General features: G+C 54.2%; 1 protein-coding gene and 1 pseudogene across 2 annotated transcripts; both read right to left on the reverse strand.

Annotated features, from left to right (window-relative positions):
* Positions 1-2,243: 2,243 nt before the first annotated feature.
* LOC128800650 (uncharacterized) lies at positions 2,244-3,078 on the reverse strand (annotated as a pseudogene).
* A 286-nt stretch (positions 3,079-3,364) lies between these two features.
* On the reverse strand, positions 3,365-16,737 carry MOB3A (MOB kinase activator 3A). Of its 2 annotated transcripts, none has more exons than XM_053966004.1 (4): positions 16,638-16,737; positions 6,076-6,618; positions 4,280-4,482; positions 3,365-3,453 (listed from the first exon to the last, which is right to left on the reverse strand). In XM_053966004.1, the coding sequence occupies exons 2-4, from the start codon at positions 6,491-6,493 to the stop codon at positions 3,424-3,426; spliced, it is 651 nt and encodes a 216-aa protein (XP_053821979.1). In that variant the 5' UTR covers positions 6,494-6,618; positions 16,638-16,737; the 3' UTR covers positions 3,365-3,423. The 2 variants fall into 2 exon arrangements, with proteins under 2 accessions (XP_053821979.1, XP_053821980.1); XM_053966005.1 differs by lacking the exon at positions 16,638-16,737 and adding an exon at positions 10,802-10,891.
* Positions 16,738-19,682: the final 2,945 nt, after the last annotated feature.

Below are 19,682 nucleotides of genomic sequence, written 5' to 3' on the forward strand. Positions count from 1 at the left end.
GGTCCATCAGGAGTTTAGGAAGCAGGGGGGGGCTTGTCTGAACCTTGTACTCAACAGAAGGGTCTCTTTTACCCTTTTATATCTTCAGTCTCAGTGTAAATCATTCCAGCTCAATTCCAGCTTGATTTTCCTTAGTCTTTTACATCCATGTAGGAAGTACCAGAGGGAACCTCATCATTGTACTCTGTTAAATCCCACTTTCATAGATTCATATTAAAATAACTTTTGTTAACAGCGTTGACAGTGACTCTTTGAGTGACCCTAAATCACTCATCTGTGACAAACTGATGTTGTTGGCAGAATCCTAAATCCAGATTCATGGCAGAACTGAGGCTCTGAAGCTCCTGAGCTCCTCAGGGTTCAGGGGATGGAGAAGCCCAGCAGGGGAAGATCAGGACAAGCCACGGCTTCCTGGGAGCAGCAGGAGACCCTGCTCTGAACCACAGGAAAGGAGCATTTCTCTCGGAACATACGGCAGCCACAGCCCCCTCTGTGCCGCCAGCCCGCGCCCGCTCCAGCTCCGGGGCAGATGCCATCTGTGCTTTTTGGGAAGGGATCAGCCCCGCAGGGGGGAGGCTGCTGGAGCCCTGGGCACAGTACCTGCTCAGCCCAGGTCCTGCAGTGCAGATCTGCAAAGCTGTTCCCTGGATTCTCAGCACAGCCTTTGTGATGCCTCTGCACCCAACCAGTGCCAGGGGGATGAGCAGTGAAAGTACTGAGAGGTCCTGGTCTAGGCTAAATCCCTTTGCCAGGCAGGGCTCAGCTCGGGGGGCTCAGTTTGGGTAGGCTCAGTCCTGGGAGCTCAGCACTGTTTGGGGTGCTCAGCCTGGAGGGCTCAGCACTGGGAACTCAGCCCTGGGGGCTCAGCCCCAGGGGCTCACAGCTGCCTGCTCCCTGCAGCACTCACAGCTGCAGCTCAGGAGCAAGTAAACACGAGATGAAAGCCTGGGGAGATGAAAGTGGGGCTGGGGCTGCCGGGGCAGAGGCAGAGCAAGGCTGAGCTGTGGCTCCACAGACCTGTCTGGGCAACATCCTGCACTGCTGGGCGTGGGGCTGGGCTCAGCCACTTCCAGCCCTGCCACATCTCCTACAAAGGTGCTTTTCCTCCTCCTCTCTTGGCTGAGCTGGTCTCTCATGGAAGGGTCTCTCCCCCAAAAAGGAAGGGGGGCTGAGGAATGCAGGTCCCTGCAGCCCCGTGGGTCACAGCTGGTTGGGTGCCACACATGCCCGGACTCAGCACCCACAGCACTCCAGATGGGTGTGAAAAGGGAGGCTGAGGAACAGCAAGAGGAGCTGCCCTGGCTTCGAGGGCTGACCCAGCACCACTCACCACCCACCTGCAGCCCCACCACAGCTCAGCACGTGGGGCCTTGCAGGTGTCCTGGTTTCAGCTGGGACAGAGCCAGCTCTCTCCCCAGTAGCCGGTACAGGGCCGTGTTTGGGATCTGGGATGAGAATAATGCTGATAACACACCGATGTTTTGGTGGTGCTGAGCAGTGCTTATCCTAAGCCAAGGACTTTCTGTGTCCCGTGCTCTGCCAGCAAGGAGGGGCACAACAACTGGGGGAAGCAGGGCTGGGGCAGCTGAGCCAGGCTGGCCAAAGAGATATTCCACACCAAGGAACAGCATGTTCTCCAGCTGAGCTGCACCCACAAAGCAGTGGGAGAGGGGCTGGAGGGTGGTCCCAGCACTTCCACTGGGCAGGGGAATGGGCAAGAGCCAGTGCTGCAGGCAGGGAACAGGAGGAGCTACAGCTGGGGAGCCTCTCACTCCCCTCCTGGCCAGGAAAACAATGTGCATCCCCCAAATGCAGAGTTTTCCCCAATTTAGTCCACCAGTCTCAATGACTGCACCCCTGGCTCCTTCCCATGGTAGAGGAGCCTCTTGGCAAGTTGGTGAGCTGGAATTCCCCTCCCCTGCCCACTTCCACCTGCATTTCAGAGCTGGGAGAACAGCTCAACCCTTGGGTACAGAGACACTGCAGACACAAGTCAGGACAACCCCAGGCTGCTGGTCAGGCCCCATGGCCTTGGGACCCAGCGCAGAGCTGGGAGCAGCCTGGACCTGGCACGTGGAGAGCAGGAGGAACCCAACCAAGCCCCCAGGAGCTGTGCCAGGAGCACACACCCACGAGCTCCCAGCTCCCCAGCACAATCCCCAAGGAGCCCAAACACCCTGTGTTTGTTTTGCTGATGGGAAGGTTCTGACGAACGTGCAGTCACGAGACGCTCGGCGGCGGCGTGTGCTGTGTAAATACAACATAATTTATTGGTTCCATTTCAGAGAACGAGTGGTATTTGTACGAGTGTCCTAACGGCAGGATGAGAAATGAGAGAGTCACGTATGTACAGAGATTCCAGGGCACGGGAACGCTTTGTAAGGAAGAAATGGTTAGTGGTGCAGTTTGGTCACTTACTGGTCCCCAAATCCTAGGTAGACCCACTACCTACCGGGGGGCACTGCCAAGCTCTCCTCGTGCAAGCAGCGGGCGAGGCTGGGGGGCTCTGGCTGCACAGCAGAGATTTTGGTCCCAGATGTGCACAGCTGGGCGGGGTGGTGATGCTGGGAACAGGGAGAAGGCTCCGTACCCCAGCAGGAAGCGGGATGGTCCCAGCAGGGTCAGCGTACCACGAGGGGCAGGGAGGGAGGGGACAGAGGAGAATTCCTGCTGCCTGTCCCAGCACCTTCCCTCTGGTGGCTCCCATGAGGAGCTGCCAGTGTGGATCTGTGTCCCCATGGGGACAGTGCAGAGCCACAGCCGGGCTGAGTGTGCAGAGCTCAGCTCAGGGCTGGGCTGACACACAAGGGCAGATTTCCACTCCAACAGCACCGGCCCCAACTGTGGCAGCCATGGGATGAAGCCCAGTCCCAGCTCACTCAGAGGGAGAGCACGAGAGCCAGGCCTTGGGGACAGGTGGGCACAGAGCAGCTCTGCCCCAAACCCAGACTCACAGCCAGTGGAAGAGGTGCTGGGGGATCCACACCTGGGGATCCGTGTACACCAGTCCTGTACCCTGCCTTCAGGGGTGGGAAATGTGTATCCCGAGGGAGGTACCGCTTCCATGGCAGCACCAGCCCCACGACACAGCTCTGTGTGAAGTGTCTGGCTCAGCTCACTCGGGGCACACGGAGGAGGCAGCTCAGGCAGCTCTTCCCCACTCCGAGAGCCAACATTCCCATCAAGCGGCCCACAAAATATTTTCTTTCTTTTTTATAGAAATTACTATAAAAAATTAGTTAATCTAGAGCATCTTTAAAAAAATATCCCTGCAGTATCACAGTTTTACATTGAAACTCATTAAAAATATATAATTTCTTAAACGAAACATCTCTGTTCTCCCCTTGAATCACGTCTCCAATATGGGATTGGGGCTCGGAGTCCTCGGAAGAGGTGCCGAGGTGGGAGCAGGAAGGTCTGAGCTCAGTGGCACATCCGGGAGGTCATTTCCTTCTGTCAAAGGGACAGAGAAGACAAGGGACCGTGAAGGAGATCTAGGCTCCCAGGTGAGGGTGTAGATAAAAAACCTTGTCTTTAGCTGTCAATACCATTCCTAGGCACGGGGTGACCCTGCTGCCCACAGCTCCAGTTTGAGCATGGTTGTGTTCCCCCCACCATTCCCATTCCCAGCACATCCCAGTCACATCCTGACTCCCAGGTTCCTGACAGTTACACTGCAAGGCCAACTGGTCCTGAATTTGGGCAACCAGCTTTAGAAGAGAATCATTAAATACTTAAGGGTTGGAAAGACTCCCAAGATCATCAACTCCAACTATTACCCCACCACTGCTGTGTCACCACTAAACCATGTCCCCAAGTGTCACAGCCACGTTTTTTGAGCACTTCTAAGAATGGTGACTCCAACACTGCCCTGGGCAGACCTTTCCAATGCTTGTCCCACCCCTTTAGTGAAGAAATTTTCCCTTAAATCCAATCTAAACCTCCACTGGCAGAGATTGAGACTGCTCCCTCCTGTCACTTGTTACCTGGGACAAGATTGAGCCCCTCCTGTCAGGAGTTGTGCAGAGCCACAGGGTCCCCCCTGAGCCTCCTTTTCTCCAGGCTGAGCTCCCTCAGCTGCTCCTGGTGCTCCAGACCCCTCCCCAGCCCTGTTCCCATCTCTGAACATGCTCCAGCCCCCCAATGTCTTTGTTGGAGTGAGGGGCCAAAACTGACCCCAGGATTGGAAGTGGGGCCTCCTGAGAAGGTTCCAGAGCCCTCTGTGACTCCCCCAGCCCTGTGCTGGCCCCAGACCCTGAGAGCCCCACCAGACACTCACCAGGGGCTCCAGCTCCTTGGTGTCTATGAGATTGAACTCTTTCACAAAGTAGTAAAAGTGCTTGTAGCAGGTGTTCACGTGGGCCTCCGAGCCCATCTGGGTGATCCTGTCGAAGTGGTGGATGTAGACGTGGACAAACACCCGGAAGAGCCTGGAGAGAATCTTCTTCACCACTGGGAGGAAGTTCTTGGGGAAGGGAGTACCTTGGGAGGGGAAGAGTGGCCATGAAAACCTTCGGTCAAGCTAAAGCTGGTTGCTTAGGGCTAAATTGGCAAAATGGACAGCTTGAGGCAAAAGTTCTGTCCCTGGTAATTTCCAGCTCCCCTCTCCTTTTTCCTTTCCTTTGGATCACATTTTTCAAAGCACAGATTTTTTAAGCGACAGAGTGATGCACTGCTGTGACTGAAAGCAGAGCCCACATTCCCAGCAGTTGTTTCAGTCTGACAAGAGTTTTCTTCTACTCCTGTTTGATTTATTTATATAAACAGTGCAAAACACCAGATACAACCAAGCAACTTCTCAAAGGAAAGGGCTGGTGCTGTTAACTCCCCACAGTTATCCCTTGTTTTGGTACATCTTTAGCTCCTTGGTTAAAAATTAAAGCTGTTAAGGTCCTCTTTGAAGGCTCCAGGACTGTTTGGCTGTGCCCCTGCAGCAGAGCAGTCTGGCCATGCAGCCACCTCCATGGGATATCAGGGTGTAAAGTTCACACTGTTTCTGGAGGAACAAGGACGAGTTAAACCCTTTCCTTGCTCTGCCAGAGCTGCAGCATTTCAGTCAGAATTGAAGGACCTGGTAGAAGCTGAGCTGAAGACAGTAACACCTAAAAAACCCCAAACCACAACCCTCGTGCTGTCGGAAGCTCGTCCTGCACCCCAGAACAGAACCAACACCCCCAGTGAGGTCCCCAGAGAGCTGCAGCAGAGCCTGTGCAGCACGAGCAGGATGGCTGGGGAGGGTTTGGTGCTGCAGCTGTCTCAAACTGGCTGTTTATGGACCCCCTCCCCTCTCTGCCCACTCCACACCAGGTTTAAGCAGCTTTTTGGCACAGTGGAGGATCCCTGTGGATGCTCAAGTGGCAGATGTGCCCCAAATAGGGACCAACTGCATCCCATCAGAGCTCCAAAGGGATGAACACCAGAGCAGGAGGGAGGGAGCTCTGCTGCACCTCATCTCCTCCATCCCAGGAGATGGAAGCTCTGCATAGGCTCAGCTGATAACTTAGAGACTAAATTCTTCCATCTTCATCACAAAGTAAAACCCAACAATCTCTGTCCCAAAGCTGGGTTTGGATATGGAGATTGAGGTATCTTAGGCCAGACTCCTGTTTCCATGGTCCTGGCAGTAGATGAAACATGGCCCTTCCCTCCAGGCCTGTGCCAGCATCCCACCCCTCAGGAGGGGCTGAGGCAGCCAGTGTGGCCTCTAATAACAGAGGGGGTGATTATGGCACGTGACACCGTCACCAGGTGACACAGAGCTATGCCTCAGACCTGGGCTGGCCATCAGCTCCCAGAGAGCCATCCTGCATCCAGCATGAGCCACTCCCGAGCCACCTCAGAGACCAACTGCTCTAAGAGCAGCCTACTGTTTCACTGCCCTGAGGTATCCATGACTCCCAGTGGGATCTGGTACAGCTCTGGGTATTCCAGCACTGCAGAAGAGCTGCAAAGAGCTCACTGCCCTGCCACAGGGGTCAGCTGTGCTGCAGCATCTCCTGGGACAGCAACAGGGGCTTCACGAGAAGGCTCCACACCCCCTCCCTCCCTCCAGCCCCAGCTGGGACCCAAACTCACCGACGTTGGTGGGGAAGATGTCCTCGTTGTTGATCTGCACCTCGATCCAGTCCATGAGCAGGTTCATGTACTGGGGCGCGGACAGGGCCGTGGGTTTGCGGTACTTGTGCTCGTCCTGCCACCGGTACTCGTACTTGGGGCCCCCCGACATGACGGGGCAGGACTGCTCCGTGCAATAGTCACTGATGGTGCCGTAGATGAGGTTGATGCGGTTGAAGAAGTCCACGACGTGCACGGCCACCCAGTCGTTCTGCTCCTCGCCTGGCGGCAGCTGCACGGCCACCTTCAAGTCCAGGCCGGCGTTGAGCGAGGCCTGGGCCTTCTTGTGCAGCTCAAACCGCTGAGTGCCCGGCTCGAACTTGCGCTTGGGCCGGAAGGTTTTGTCTTTATTGAACACTTGCTTCAAAGCGTGGGACATTTTCCTTCTCTTGGGTGTCTTCCAGGCCCGCAGCGGTGACAGCCGGAGGCGCGGCCACTTCCCAGGGCAAGGCTGGGGCGACTCTGATCTTCACAGAAACCTCCCTCTGCTCATCTGGTCCTGATCTGCAACACAGCACAGAAGGGCAGAGATTAGGAGCAGCTTTCTCAACAGGAAACCTCGTCTCAATCCCATAGGAAGAGATCTGGGATGCCATCTGGGCCCTCGCCCCACATCTGAGAAGGGGGGGAGCTCACGGCAGCTTTCCTTCCTCCCCCTTCCCTTCCCCGGCTGGAGCAGAGGGGAGGGGAGGCTGGAGGGGTGACCTGGGCTGAACAGTTACCTCCTGACCTGTTCCATGTGGGAATGAGGGAACAGGCCCCACAGCCATGGGAGAGGGCTGCCACTCACCCCAACAGTGCCACACCATGAGACCCCAAGCCTGCAGAAATGCCACCTCCTGCTTGGCTCACACTCACTGACAAAGAAGGGTAAAACCAGCTGGCTTTCACCCAGATCCCATATTCACCTCTGCATCCCCCCTTGGGAAACAAGGCCAGGCCAGGTCATGCCAGCCCACAGGACAGCTCAGAGCTGCTGCCAGACAGCCCCCACCAAGCCAGCCACCGAAAGTGAGAGACAGGAACCAAGAGGTGGAGGGCAATGAGAAGAAGAAGTCACAGCTCAGGCACCCAGAAAGCAAATACCCTGAAATAACACCAGTCCTGAGAGCAGCCACAACCTCTTCTGCAGGTGCACACAGACCATAAACATATTTCCCATTTCAGTTTAGCTGCGTTTACAAGTTGAAAACTGGAAGATGAGGGGAAGCTCATCTTCCTCTTCCAGACTGTAGAAAATAATCAGCTCCAAGGGTGAGACACAAGTTGAGATCTGAAGGGATGCTGACGAGAAACACAGCTCTGTTTATCTGTAGCTAATTATACCTCCTTTGTTCCCACATCCAGCCCCTCACAGAATTTGTGCCAGGCTGCTCTTTGATGAAAGCTTAAGGCAGAAAGCTTTGTGTACCAAAAATATTATTTTACATGTGCTGGTCAGAGAAATTAATAAAGTAATAGAAATTAAGCTCATGCCTTAAATATTATAAATAAGTTTCCATAATTTCATAAACAAGCAAGCAAAAAAAAAACCTTTCTCCAAGCAGAATCTACTTAGATTTACATGAGGCCTCGGTGTTGTTCCAATAGGTAAATAGTGTCCTCAAATGCTGGCAAGCACATCCCAAACTCAAGGTCATGACTACCACGGCTGCAATCGAGCCCATCTCTAACAGATGCTGCAGTGCTAATCAGCAGTTCTTCTCTGAAGAAAGATTAAAAAGCTTTAAAGCCAAGGCCTCTTGTTTCCTCATTTTTAATTACAGTGAGGAAGAAACCCCAAACCACTCCAGTTCACCTCACTAAGAACAGGCTCAACATTTCCTGTGGGAATGGGCTCAGTAACCTCTTCCATGCAGGAGCTGAGGGATCCAAACCCCAACATGGGCTACGATGTGCTGGGAGAAACCCTAAAAGCATTTTAATGTGGTTCAGAGAGATCCACCATGGGCTGAGAGGTGAATCTAGAGCAGATATGTCATCATGGAATGGTTTAGGTTGGAAGGAACGTTAAAGACCATCCAGCTGCAACTCCCTGACATGGGCAGGGACACCTTTGGTGTGCAGGGACACCTTCCACTAGACGAGGTTGCTCAAAGCCCCATCCAACCTGGCCTTCCTGCTGCTAAACAGCTGCTGTGACCCCGTGAGCCACCTCAGGGGAGGCAAACCCAGCACAAACCCTTGGCAGATGTGTCCTTTGGAGCGTGATCCCGCCCCAGACGTGGCAGAGGAAGAAATGAAGGGTGTGGAGAGACAGCTGAGCAGTGCTGGTTAGCAGGAGCTGTGTCACAGCCTGGCCACATCCTGTGGCAGAGCCGGAAGCTCCAGGGACTGCGCCCACCCTGGAACCGAGGCACAGGCCCCACGGAACCAGAAATGTGGGCAGCAGGTGCTGAGGCTGCTGCTACTTCCAGCAGAAAGTCCAGGGAAGCACTTGTGATGAGTTCCCTGCACTGGAGATGGAGGAAAACACATCCTCTCACACAAGAAACCACAAAGCAGCAGCAGCACCACCCTCCATGGGGCTCCCTGGAGCACCCCCAGCAGCATGACTCCATTCCTGCTTTTCTGGAGGATCTGCACTGCAGGGCCTGGCATGGATGTGGATGGAGTAAAACCCAAGGGTAAAACCAAACATCCCCTGGCTTTGGCACCACACATCAAGAAACAAACACCAACCATTTTCCTCATCTGAGCGGGATGGAGAGACTTTTCATAGAATCCCAGAATGTCCAGAGCTGGAAGGGACCCTCAGGGACCATCAGCCCAGCCCTGTCCCTGCACAGCCACCCCACCAAGCCCACCCTGAGCATCCCTGAGAGCGCTGGCCAAACGCTCCTGGAGCTCTGGCAGCCTCGGGGCCGGGACCATTCCCTGGGGAGCCTGGGCAGTGCCAGCAGCCTCGGGGGGAAGAACCTTTCCCTGAGCTCCATGCCAAGCCCTGGCACAGCTCCAGCCCTTCCTGGCCTCCTGTCCCTGGCCCAGAGCAGAGCTCAGCCCCTGCCCCTCTGCCTCCCCTCGGGAGGAGCTGCAGCCCCCGAGGAGCCTCCCCTCAGTCTCCTGTGCTGCAGCTGAACGAGCCAAGTGCCCTCAGCCGCTCCTCAGCCCCTTCCCCAGCTCCGTGTCCCTCCTTGGGACACTCTCCAACAGCTTTGGGTCCTTCTGACCTTGTGGTGCCCAAAGTGCCCCCAGCACTGGAGGTGAGGCTGCCCCAGTGCAGAGCAGAGTGGGACAATCCCTCCCTGGGCCTGGTGCCCCCAGGACAGGGTGGCCCTTTGGGCTGCCAGGACACAGCGGTGACTCAGATCCAACTTGCCACTGACCAGGACCCCCAGGTCCCTTCCCATGGCGCTGCTCTCCAGCCTCTCATTCCCAGCCTGTCCCTGCATCCAGGGCTGCCCCATCCCAGGGCAGGATCCAACACTTGTCACTTGTCACATGGCTGGGGATTGCCCAGCCCTCACATTTGTCAGGGTCTCTGTACAAATGAGCAGTTCACTTGGTGTCGAGGCAGTACTCGTCCTACAAACAAATTCCTGATCCTATGAAGACATCCTCCCTGAGAACTGGGGAGCTCAACACAGAGCAATTGTCTCAGACGATTCAGCATCTGTGTGAAGCATTAGCAAAATGAGTAGCTGAGACATCAAGCAGATGCAGCCTATTTAATTACGGTCTCTGACTGCAACGAGCTAAAAGAAACATTTAGCTCTAGGAAAAAAATAAAAATAAAGAGGCACAGAGACCAAAGCATCCCTGACATTGCTCGGAGATGATATCATCTGTACAACACCTACTTCCACAGGCAGGAGTCACAGCTGACACCGCCCCCGCACACAAGGGAAAGGAAAGGTTAGAGACAATTGGGAAATGGGACATGCAAAGCACCTGGATGGTATCTGCAAGCTTTAAAGGTGAGGGGAAAAACCACTCCCCCCCAGTAAACAAACCTCAGTACATTTTATTGCCTCCTCCTTTCAGTCAGCCAAGATCACAGCAGACGTCACCGGTGCTCCGAGAGGACCTTGGCCAGCGCTCGGGATCATAGGGCCCATGACCCCCGTGGGCTGTCCAGGGCACAAACACACCTCCAGCTTATCCCAAGGACACGGGAGGAGCAGCTCCCTACTATGCTGGACTTGCCTGCCCAGGGGTCTCAAGGCCTGGCCCTCCCTTCCCCTCCCATCCCAAAAGCTCCTTTTCTCTGACTCTCTGCTTGTGCAGCTCCAGTCCTGTGCTGGTTTTGCTGCCAGGACTGTTGGCATGGTCCTGCCGTTCCTCTTCCCTTGCCAGGAATGGTGGATCATGAGGAGCTGCCTTGCTCTAACCCCGGGCTCTGGGCAGAGGAAGGAAGCCCAGAGGGCTGCTTCCCAACTCTTGGTCACTTGTAAAAGCAGCTCAGTCTGGAAAAGGGAAGAGTCACGTCCTCCAAAACACCAGGAAACTGCCTCCCCTTGCACCCTGCTGAGCCATCCCGAGGCTCTCCAGGAGCCAGCAGAGTTCCCGACAGATCCTGCCCTCCCTACAGAGGCAGAATGGCCCAAAAAGGACTCCAGGAGTCCCATGACTGCACCATCAGTGCCAGCTCCAGCAGCACTCCATGCTCCCCTCTGCTGCCAACACTGCACAGGGGTTTAACAACAGCCAGGGAAAACCAACAAGGCAGCAGTCAGCAAGCTCCTACCTGTGTTCCTGGCCTCAGCAGGTCACTCCTGCAGAGGGCTCAGCCCTGCTCTGCACCCTCTGTCAGCGCCGGCAGGCGCCGAGGCCAAGCTTCCTTTTTCAAAAGAGGGGAAAAAACCTCCCCGTTTGTTTCATGGGCGGCTCCGCAGCTGGGGAGGGGTCAGACACGAGGCCACCTCCCTCCTCCCTGACCCCAGAGCCAGGCTGGCCACATCCTGCTGCCTCTGGTAGAACAGCCCTTCAGCACAGCCCAGGAGCAATGCAGCTCTTCAAATCAGGGATTTGTCCAGTTTCCTATCCGGGAAGCCAGGCTGCTGTCCTCGAATGCCACCGAGTCCAGCTGCTTGTAACCCTTGGGTGGGGAGCCTGTGACAGCCACCGTGTCCCCAGAGCTCCCCAGAAGAAGGGAGCCTCGATCCTGCTTCCCCCTGAGCCATTCCCAGGGCCCTTAATGCCAGGCCAGAGTTCCCAACACAGGACACAAAACCCCCCTGACTGATAAAGCAGCCCTGATAAAGGTATTTTGGATGAACTGACATTTCAAGTAAAAACCTGAATTTACAGAGAGAGGAAGAGAAGAAAAGCAGCTTCAAACAGGCAACTTGCACAAAACAGCCAAGACGGACACACACGCACATTTTTTCCACAATTCCACCCCGCTCCTTTCACAAATCCCTTCCCATGGCCACTCTGCACTAGCTCAGTGTCTTGAGACAGGATGATCATGGTTTTCTCCGATCAAAGAGGAGATTTTACTACAGAGAGCAGGGAGCAGAACAATCCTGGCAGCTGCGCTACACTAATGGCAGCCAGTTTCTGCGCCTCCAGAGACAGTCTGGCAACAAACGAGGGCTTGTCTTCCTGGGACAAGACTTCCAGCTGCTCTTTCGAATGGATGTGTGATATGAGGAGCGAAGGTCTGCCCTGTGCTTACCTCAGGCAGGGCAGGGCGAGGAGGGTGGCTGGAAGGCACCCTGGCCATTCATAATCCCGGCCAGCCGGCACTTCCACGTCAGCCGCTTCCTGTCTGGCACTGCCTCCAGCCTCCCAGCCCAGGGAGCTGCCAATGTTTTCCCAAAAGCTAATCCTTCCCCTCTGCAAGCTCTGTCTTTCCTCCTGCAGGATCACTCCATGTTGCAGCTGGAGAGCTGAGCCACGGCCGTTCCCTTCGGCATTGCCTTCCCCGTCCGTCCCCCGCGCTCAGCCCCGGCAGCTGAAGCTGCTCAGAAGTTTCTGGAGAAGGAGCAGCTCGACCCGGCCCCGCTGCACCTCCAACCCCAACCCCACTTCATTCTGCTGCTCTGCAGGACAACATCCACATTTTTATTTTAGAAAGTGCTTTAGCAGCAGCCTTCGCAACCAAATCTGAACAGGGGCACGCTGGAAATGCTGAATTCCCAAGGTTTGGGCAAACAAAGAGCCTTTTGTCTTTCACCAGAGTCAGCTTTAAGAAGGTCCTGCCTGCTGTTGCCAGCCACCCCCAGGCCCTGCAATTCCAATCTGCTGCACAATTTGGAAATTCCCGAGTAAGAAACGGTACAATTCTCCTGGGACTTCTCACGTCTCCAGGGCCTGACTGGAAAGAGGGTGGCTTAGGGGAAGAGGTTGGTTTAGGAGCAGGACAAGGCTATATGCATGAGAAAATAAAAATCATAATAAAAGACCAAAAATAGTTATTCTGGGCTTTAACTGGCATCTCCTTCGCCCCTGCAAGGCCAAGCATTCCAGACAATCCTAAAGCTGAGTTAGTTTATGGAATAAAGGGAAAAGCTCCGTTAAATTAAGCAGTATCTGGGAAAGCAGAGGACCCACCAAAGGTGAGGGGAGCTCTGGTAGAGCCCATCAAGAGCTGCAGGTGGGAATGCTGCTGCTTGGAGCAGAGAGCCCAGGTCAGCCAGCAATGAGACACCAGCATCCCTCCCAGGCAGATGGATGAACAGGGAGTTTATTGCTTGGCTTCAAACTCAGGATTGACATTCAGAGCCAGGGCAGTGACAGGAGGGATGTTATGGGTGACACTGCTCACACTGCACAGGGATGCTGAGGGAGCACAGTGAGTGCTGGGGAGGCTGGAAAACCCAGTCTGGCAAGGGAAAGGGAAGGCAAGAAACCCAAATTTCCAGCGTGGTTTGTCCCCCTGGCCTTCCTCCCCACAGCCACAGAGGGACAAAAGCCACATGAGAAAGTAAATTCTGTAAAAGGTCTTCTCCTGCTTCCCTCCCAGAGGGAAAGGTCAGGCAGCAGATGCTGCAATCTCCAACTGTTCCCGTGGAGCAGCAGTGACTGCAGGGAGCCCCACAGAGCCCGGGGTGTTACTGACTCAGGGCCAGCCCTGCTGCCTCTTACGTGACATCTGCATCCATTGCAATGTCAGAGCCCGCTGCTGGAAGGTCTCCATGGATCCAGCCGGGATGGGCTGCGTGTGGAGGCAGAGCTAATCCGCTGCGGGCTTTGCAGGGCTGTGCTAAGCTGACAAGCTGGGTCACGACTCCAGCACACAGGTTAACTGCACACACAAGTACTTCCAGGGAAGAGCACGGCCAGTGATGGCAAAGTAGGAGCAGCTCCCACTTTTCCAGGCCCCAGAGCAGCCTGGTCCTTCGGGAAGGCTTCTTGCTTGTCCCCACTACAGGGCTGGAAGGGCAGGGTGGTGTTTATTAAGTCCCAGCTGAGCTGCTCATCTCTCCCTGCTTGTGCAGGCTCTGTACTATCCTCACTGGACAGGGATTTTTCTGGGCCCACAGCAGTTCCATTTCCTCTAATTTTGGGATCTGCCCCCACCCAAGTCAAAGCTAACATCAGTTTGGAGCATGAAATTTGCATTAGGATGATAAAACGACTATGGCACCATTCTCACAGTGGGCTGGGATCCCAGGAAGTGTGGGATCACACCCCAGGGCTGAGCTGGAGCACGAGCTGGCCACACAACCAGCCTTTCCCAGAGCATGGATAATCCCAGGGACAAACATCCCTTTTCCCTATGTTAATGTCACACGTTGGGATGAATGGCAGAATTGTTTCTTGCTGACAGCAGAGGCCCACGAGGCCTCTCCTGCCCTGGCAGGAGATACAGGAATAACTCAATCCCTTAGCACAGCTCCAGGCACAGAAGGAGCCCATGGATGTGGAGCTGGAGACCACTTCAACACCAACCACATCACACAGCCAGAGGAAATAGAGAAGGAAGCAAGGGCAGCCAGACAACAGCCTCAAGAGAGGCCTGCAGAAAATACCGGGCCTTTCAGTGCAGCCATGGGACCAGCTCAGCTCCTGCTGCAACCTCAGCCTGGGTGGCTCCAGCTCACTTCCACCAGCTCCACGAGTTCCCTGGAATCAGCACAGGGTCACACATGGGAGTGTCTGGCAGCATCACCACGGTGGCCTCGTCTCACTCACACTGACCCAACACCAGCACCAGCCCTTTGGGACCTCAGCCAGGTTTTCTGGAGGAAGTCAGAGCTGTCAGAGTGTGATGGATTGTTTTGTTCTGGCTTTGCCCACTTGCAAAAGTTGCTGTTTTGCTGTTTTTTTTTTTTTTTTTCTGGCATTTGCTGCCTCCATCCCTTCCTCTGCCTGCCCTTCTGCTTTAAGTACCCAGAGCAAAAACCCACCCAGCTGCACCAGGAGCAGAGCAGCACCTCTACCACACCACCAGCTCCAGGGGGAAGCAGGCAGCAGACCAAACCAGGCCTCAGGATAACTCTGCCTCCCAGGGGCATCTGGAAAAAGGAGGATAAAGGTGCAGCCTACGGTGCACTCTTTATTGACAGCATTAGCTGGGTATTACATATTCCTAAAGATAAGCTGATAAACCTCCAGTAAAGCTGGTTCTGCATCCACTTACAGCAGCATTTATGGGTCAAGAACCAGAAAATACTTCCCTGTCTTACTAGAAATTAAAACTCAGAAATTGAAAGCAATTCCCTTCCCAGACCTGCGGGCAGGATGGGAAAGGTTTTGCAATCTCCGTGCTCTGACCCCAGATACTTTCAATACTCACATGGGACATTTTCTTTTTCATTAGAGTGGCCATGGAGATCCCTGGCCCTCACAGAGGAGCAAGAGTGACCAAGCACAGCACAGATCTGGACAGCCCAACCTCCAAAATGGGACTAAATCACCCCATTCCAGTGTGGAGAGTACTTTTCACCCCATCAGCAGAAGGACCATGTTAGATGTGGACAAGGAAGCAGCTGGCAAACAGCTCCAGAGGCAGCTGAAGTGAAGCAGGACAACTTTGCTCGGGGTGCTGAGTCTACTCCGAGCTCCCCAAGCCTTGGCCAAGCACAGGGGAGAGCTCATTTCCATGTCTGATGATGGCACAGGTGACAGAGCAACAGAGCATCCCAGGAGCTGCAAGGTGAGCCAGGCACAGGGAACCAGCTCCCTGCTCAGCACCTCGCTGTAAAACAACAGCTCCAGGTTTTGCCACCATTGGAAAGAATTCCCAATGCTGCTCTCCCTCTTTCTGGGAATTTTGAAAAGTCACAAGCTCACCCCAGATTCACCTCACAGGAAGTGACCAAGACAGAAAGTAAATCTAAAACATGGGATACACAGTCCAGGGAACAGCGATAGACAAACAGGGAGCTGGAAGTGAGCCTGAAGTTGGAAAAGGAAGCAGAGTGCAAGGGCAAAGCCCTGGGGACTGTGATAAACAGGTGGCTGGGGAAGTTTCACATCTCCCAGCAAAATCCCTCCCTGCCTGCAACTTGGCAGAAGATTTCCAGACCGGAAAGGGGCTTTTAACAAAGGGACAGAAATCCAGAGTGGCTGTAGCCACTCTGCAGCTCCAAGCTCTAAGAGGAGGGAATCCTGCCTTTCACTAGCACTGACAGAAAAGCTTTTCCCAAACATCTATGCTGGACACTGGACAACTCCAGATCCTCTGTCCTTTCCCTCCAGAGGACTTCCTGCCCTTTACTTTTGCCTGTCCTTCTCACACAGGTTTCTTTGAAGGAGCTGAGCTCACTATGCACAGATCAGAGCAGAGGCAGCTCTGTAAGATCAGAATTCCTGAGCCCACAGCAAGAGACAGAAGCAGAGCAAGAGTTTGCTTTCAAGTTCTCCTGACACGTTCTCCCTCTTGACAGCTGAGCTGTGGCTCGCCATGACCTGAAAAAAAAAAATGGAAAATTCCCCATTCCCCGACCAGTTTAGAGACTGAAAGGTTGGAACTTCAGGGCTACGCCTTTACCTATAGCAGCTGGGCTGGAGAAAGTCGAGAAGGTGGGATAAAATAGGGAAGTTGAAAGCTGTAACTCCACAATTGTGCCATCAACCCCCTTACTCTCTGCGGTATTTTTTTTTTTTTCCTCATTATGAATTTTTCGGTTGCTCATGAATCCTGCAGCAGGTCGACCCCTCTGAAGGGAGGGGGCTGTGCCCAGCAGCCAGGGCTCTGCTCGGGGATGTCCCATCCAAGGGGTTTCTCCTCGGTGCCGGGCCAGCACAGGCAGATCCGAGCCCTGATCCGAGCCCTGATCCCCGCCCCGGGGGGCTCCGGGCCCTCCTGAGGGGCTCAGGCCGGGCCGCGGCCGCCATCGCCCCCCGCCCAGGCAAGCACAAACAACGCCCAGAGCGGGGATGCGCTGGCCGCGGCTCAACAGGTCCCGTCCCGTCCCGCCAAGGCCGGGGAGAGCCCGGCCCGGCCCCGAGGGGGAACGCGGCCACCGGGGCTGCGGGAACACGTGGGCAGGGCTGGGGACACGCGGCCCCCTCCAGGCCCCTTTTCCCCGGAGGCCCCTCCGAGCCCGTCCCGCAGGGCCCTCCTCCCTCACAGCCTCTCCTGTCCCCTTACACCGCCCCGAGCCCCTCACAGCCCCGAGTCCCCGCACCTGCCGGGCCGCGGTCCCTCGCCGGCGGACGCGCACAGCTCCCCGGGCCGCAGCACTCCCTCACCGCGGGCCGCAGCACGCCCCGCGCGGCCGCCGCGCTCCCGCCGCTCCCGCGCCCTCCCGCGCGCCGCTCGCGGCCGGCGCTACTTCCTCTTAAAGGGGCCGCCCCCGCCTGCGCCGGCCCCGCCCACGGGAGGGACGGGCCGGGGGAAGGGGAGGGGGAAAGGTTGGTGGGGGGACAGTTCGTGTTTTATGGTAAAATTGTAAAAATTTTATTCTAGTTTATTTTACTCTATGTTCTTTTATTCTATTTCAATATTTTATTCTACTTATCTGAATTCCTTTTATTTTACTTTATTTTCTTTTATTATATTTTCTTTCATTTTCTATTTTAATTTTATTTTCTACTTTATTTTGTTTTCTATTTTATTTTCTATTTTATCTTTATTTTATTTTCTATTTAGTCTTCTTTTAATTTTCTCTTTTATTCTATTTTCTATTTTATTTTTATTCTATTTTAATTTTCTATTTGCTTTTGTTTTCAATTTTCTTATGTTTTTCTGGTTTATTATTTATTTTCTTTAATTCTATTTTCTTTAATTCTATTATTAATACATAATTCTTTGTATTTATTTTTGTACTTGTATTAATTCTTTTTCTTTTCTTCCATTCCAGTAATTTCCCCCTCTTCCCTTTTATTTCTTTTCTTCTATTCTGCTTTATTTTCTTTTTTAAATTTTATTTTCCCATTTTATTCTGTTCCGTTTGTTTTCCTTTATTCCCATTCATTCTCTGTTTGTGTTTTCAGGAGCAGGGACAAGGCAGGGATGCTCAGGGGGCTCTGAGCAGGGCATTGGTCCAACGGGGGCAGCTGCAGGGACCTGCCCAGCCCTCAACTTTAAGGTCATAAAAAGGAGAAGTGGCCGGAACCAGCCCCCGGTTCAAAGGGAACTGCTCACAACGTCAGGATGGGGAAAGCCAAACGCCGGTGGGAAATCCCTGGGAAGCCCAAAATCAAAAGGTGCCGAAAGCTGAAGCAGAGCCTGTGGAACTCCCGGCCCTCACCCCAGCTCCTGCCCCACGGGGGCTTTTCCAACACTCCTGGAACCTGCAGTTCTGCATCCCAGGTGCCCCACAACCTCTGCAGGCCCCGGTTCAGTCCCTCAGGTGTTCACAGCCCCCAGCCCACGCCCCAGTTCACAGAATTCACAGAATTCACAGAATCCCTGGGTTGGAAGAGCCCTCCAAGATCATCGAGTCCAACCCAGCCCCAGCACCTCAACTGAACCCTGGCACCCAGTGCCACATCCAGGCTTTGTTAAACACATCCAGGGATGGGGACTCCACCACCCCCCTGGGGAGGCCATTCCAGAATTTTATCACCCTTTCTTGTAAAAAACTTCTTCCTAATATCCAACTTATATTTCCCTTGGGGCAGCATGAGACTGTGTCCTCTGGTTCTGTCAGTTCCTGGAGACAGAGCCCAACCCCACCTGAGCACAGCCACCTTTCAGGGAGATGTAGAGTGATAAGGTCACCCCTGAGTCTCCTTTTTTCCAGTCTGAACAACCTCAGGGTGTTCACAGCCCGGCTGAGCCGCAGAACCTGGGCTGAAGCCTCAACTCCTCGGGGGTTTCTGGCTGCCCGAGCTGGCCCCGGTTCACGGCAGCAGCTTGGCTGCTCCTGCAGAGCAGCTGATCCCGCTCCTGCTCCCGGGAGCAGCCGGGCCCTGCTCCAGCAGCCGCGGGGCCTCTCTGGCTGGATTCCTCCAGGAGCAGATGATGCTCTGCCCTAGGGCAGGAGCCTGTGTGCCAGGTTCGTGGGCAACTCCCGGTCACAGAACCAAGGAACAGAGGTCAGGAGGCACCACTGGAGCTCACCTGGCTCAGCAGGGGCCCCTGAGCACATCAGGATTGTGTCCAGATGGCTTTTGAGGAGCTCCAGGGAAGGTGACTCCACCACCCCTCTGGGCAGCTCTGTCACAGGCAGCTCTGTCTTTGCAGGGCAAAGTCCTTCCCCTGCTCAGATGGAATTTCCTGTGCTCAGTTTCTTCCCATTACCTCTGATGTTTCATATATCCATATATATATATATATATATATATATATGTGTGTGTGTGTTGTCTGTATCTATATTAATCTCTGCTCTTCCCCTGCCCCAGTTCCCACAGCCTTTCCTTACAGGAGATTCTCCATCCCCTCATCATCCTCACAGCCCTGCACAGGCCCCACACCAGGAGCTCCAGCTCTGCTCCAGAGGAGCCCAGAACTGGACACAGCACTCCAGGGCTGAGGAAGGGGCAGGATCAGCTCCTGGCCCCTTAGTTCAGCTCCTGTAGCTCATTTAACATTGAGTTTTGCTCCAGGCACTTCCTGGGCTGGGGTTTGCTTTTGTTTCCATCCCATTCCATCAGATTTGTGCAGTCCCACCCCACAGCAGGTCCAGCTGGGATTGCAGTACTGAGAGCAGAAGCCCTGGATCGTTCCTGAAGCAATAGGGCTAGCAAGTTACTGGGCAATTCCCAGTGCAGAACTGGTGGCTCCTGACTCTCAGCCCCAGGGATTTTCTGTCCCAAGAGGATTCTCACAGGTTCTGGTGTGACTGGAAAGCACTGGGGTATCAGCCAGGCCAAGGCCTCATTCCTGCTGTGGCAGGACAGGGCCTTAATCCTCAGATCAATGTCACCACGTATGTCACAAATCTCACTGGAGGCCAAGAGGAAGCAACAGCAGGGGCTGATTCCGGCCTCATTCAGACCAGAGCTCCCATTTTCCAAGTGCTGGATTTTAGCTGCAATCATGATCCAGAAAATAAAACAATCAATGGACATTTAACTGAGATAGTCTGAATTATTTTTTCCTGTAACTTCAGTGTTAGTGACAGCTGCTGTTGCAGAGTTGCCTTTCAAGGGGATGGCATTAGGAATTCCCTACCTCCTTTAGGAAGGAGATTCCTCTTACCTCCACTGAAGATACATTATTCAGCCCTGGGGTAAATCCATGCCTGGGTTTTGGGTCCATCCAAACTGGAACAGTCTTATGAAAG

This window comes from Vidua chalybeata, chromosome 27 (assembly GCF_026979565.1).
Source record: "Vidua chalybeata isolate OUT-0048 chromosome 27, bVidCha1 merged haplotype, whole genome shotgun sequence".
Classification (NCBI taxonomy): domain Eukaryota; kingdom Metazoa; phylum Chordata; class Aves; order Passeriformes; family Viduidae; genus Vidua; species Vidua chalybeata.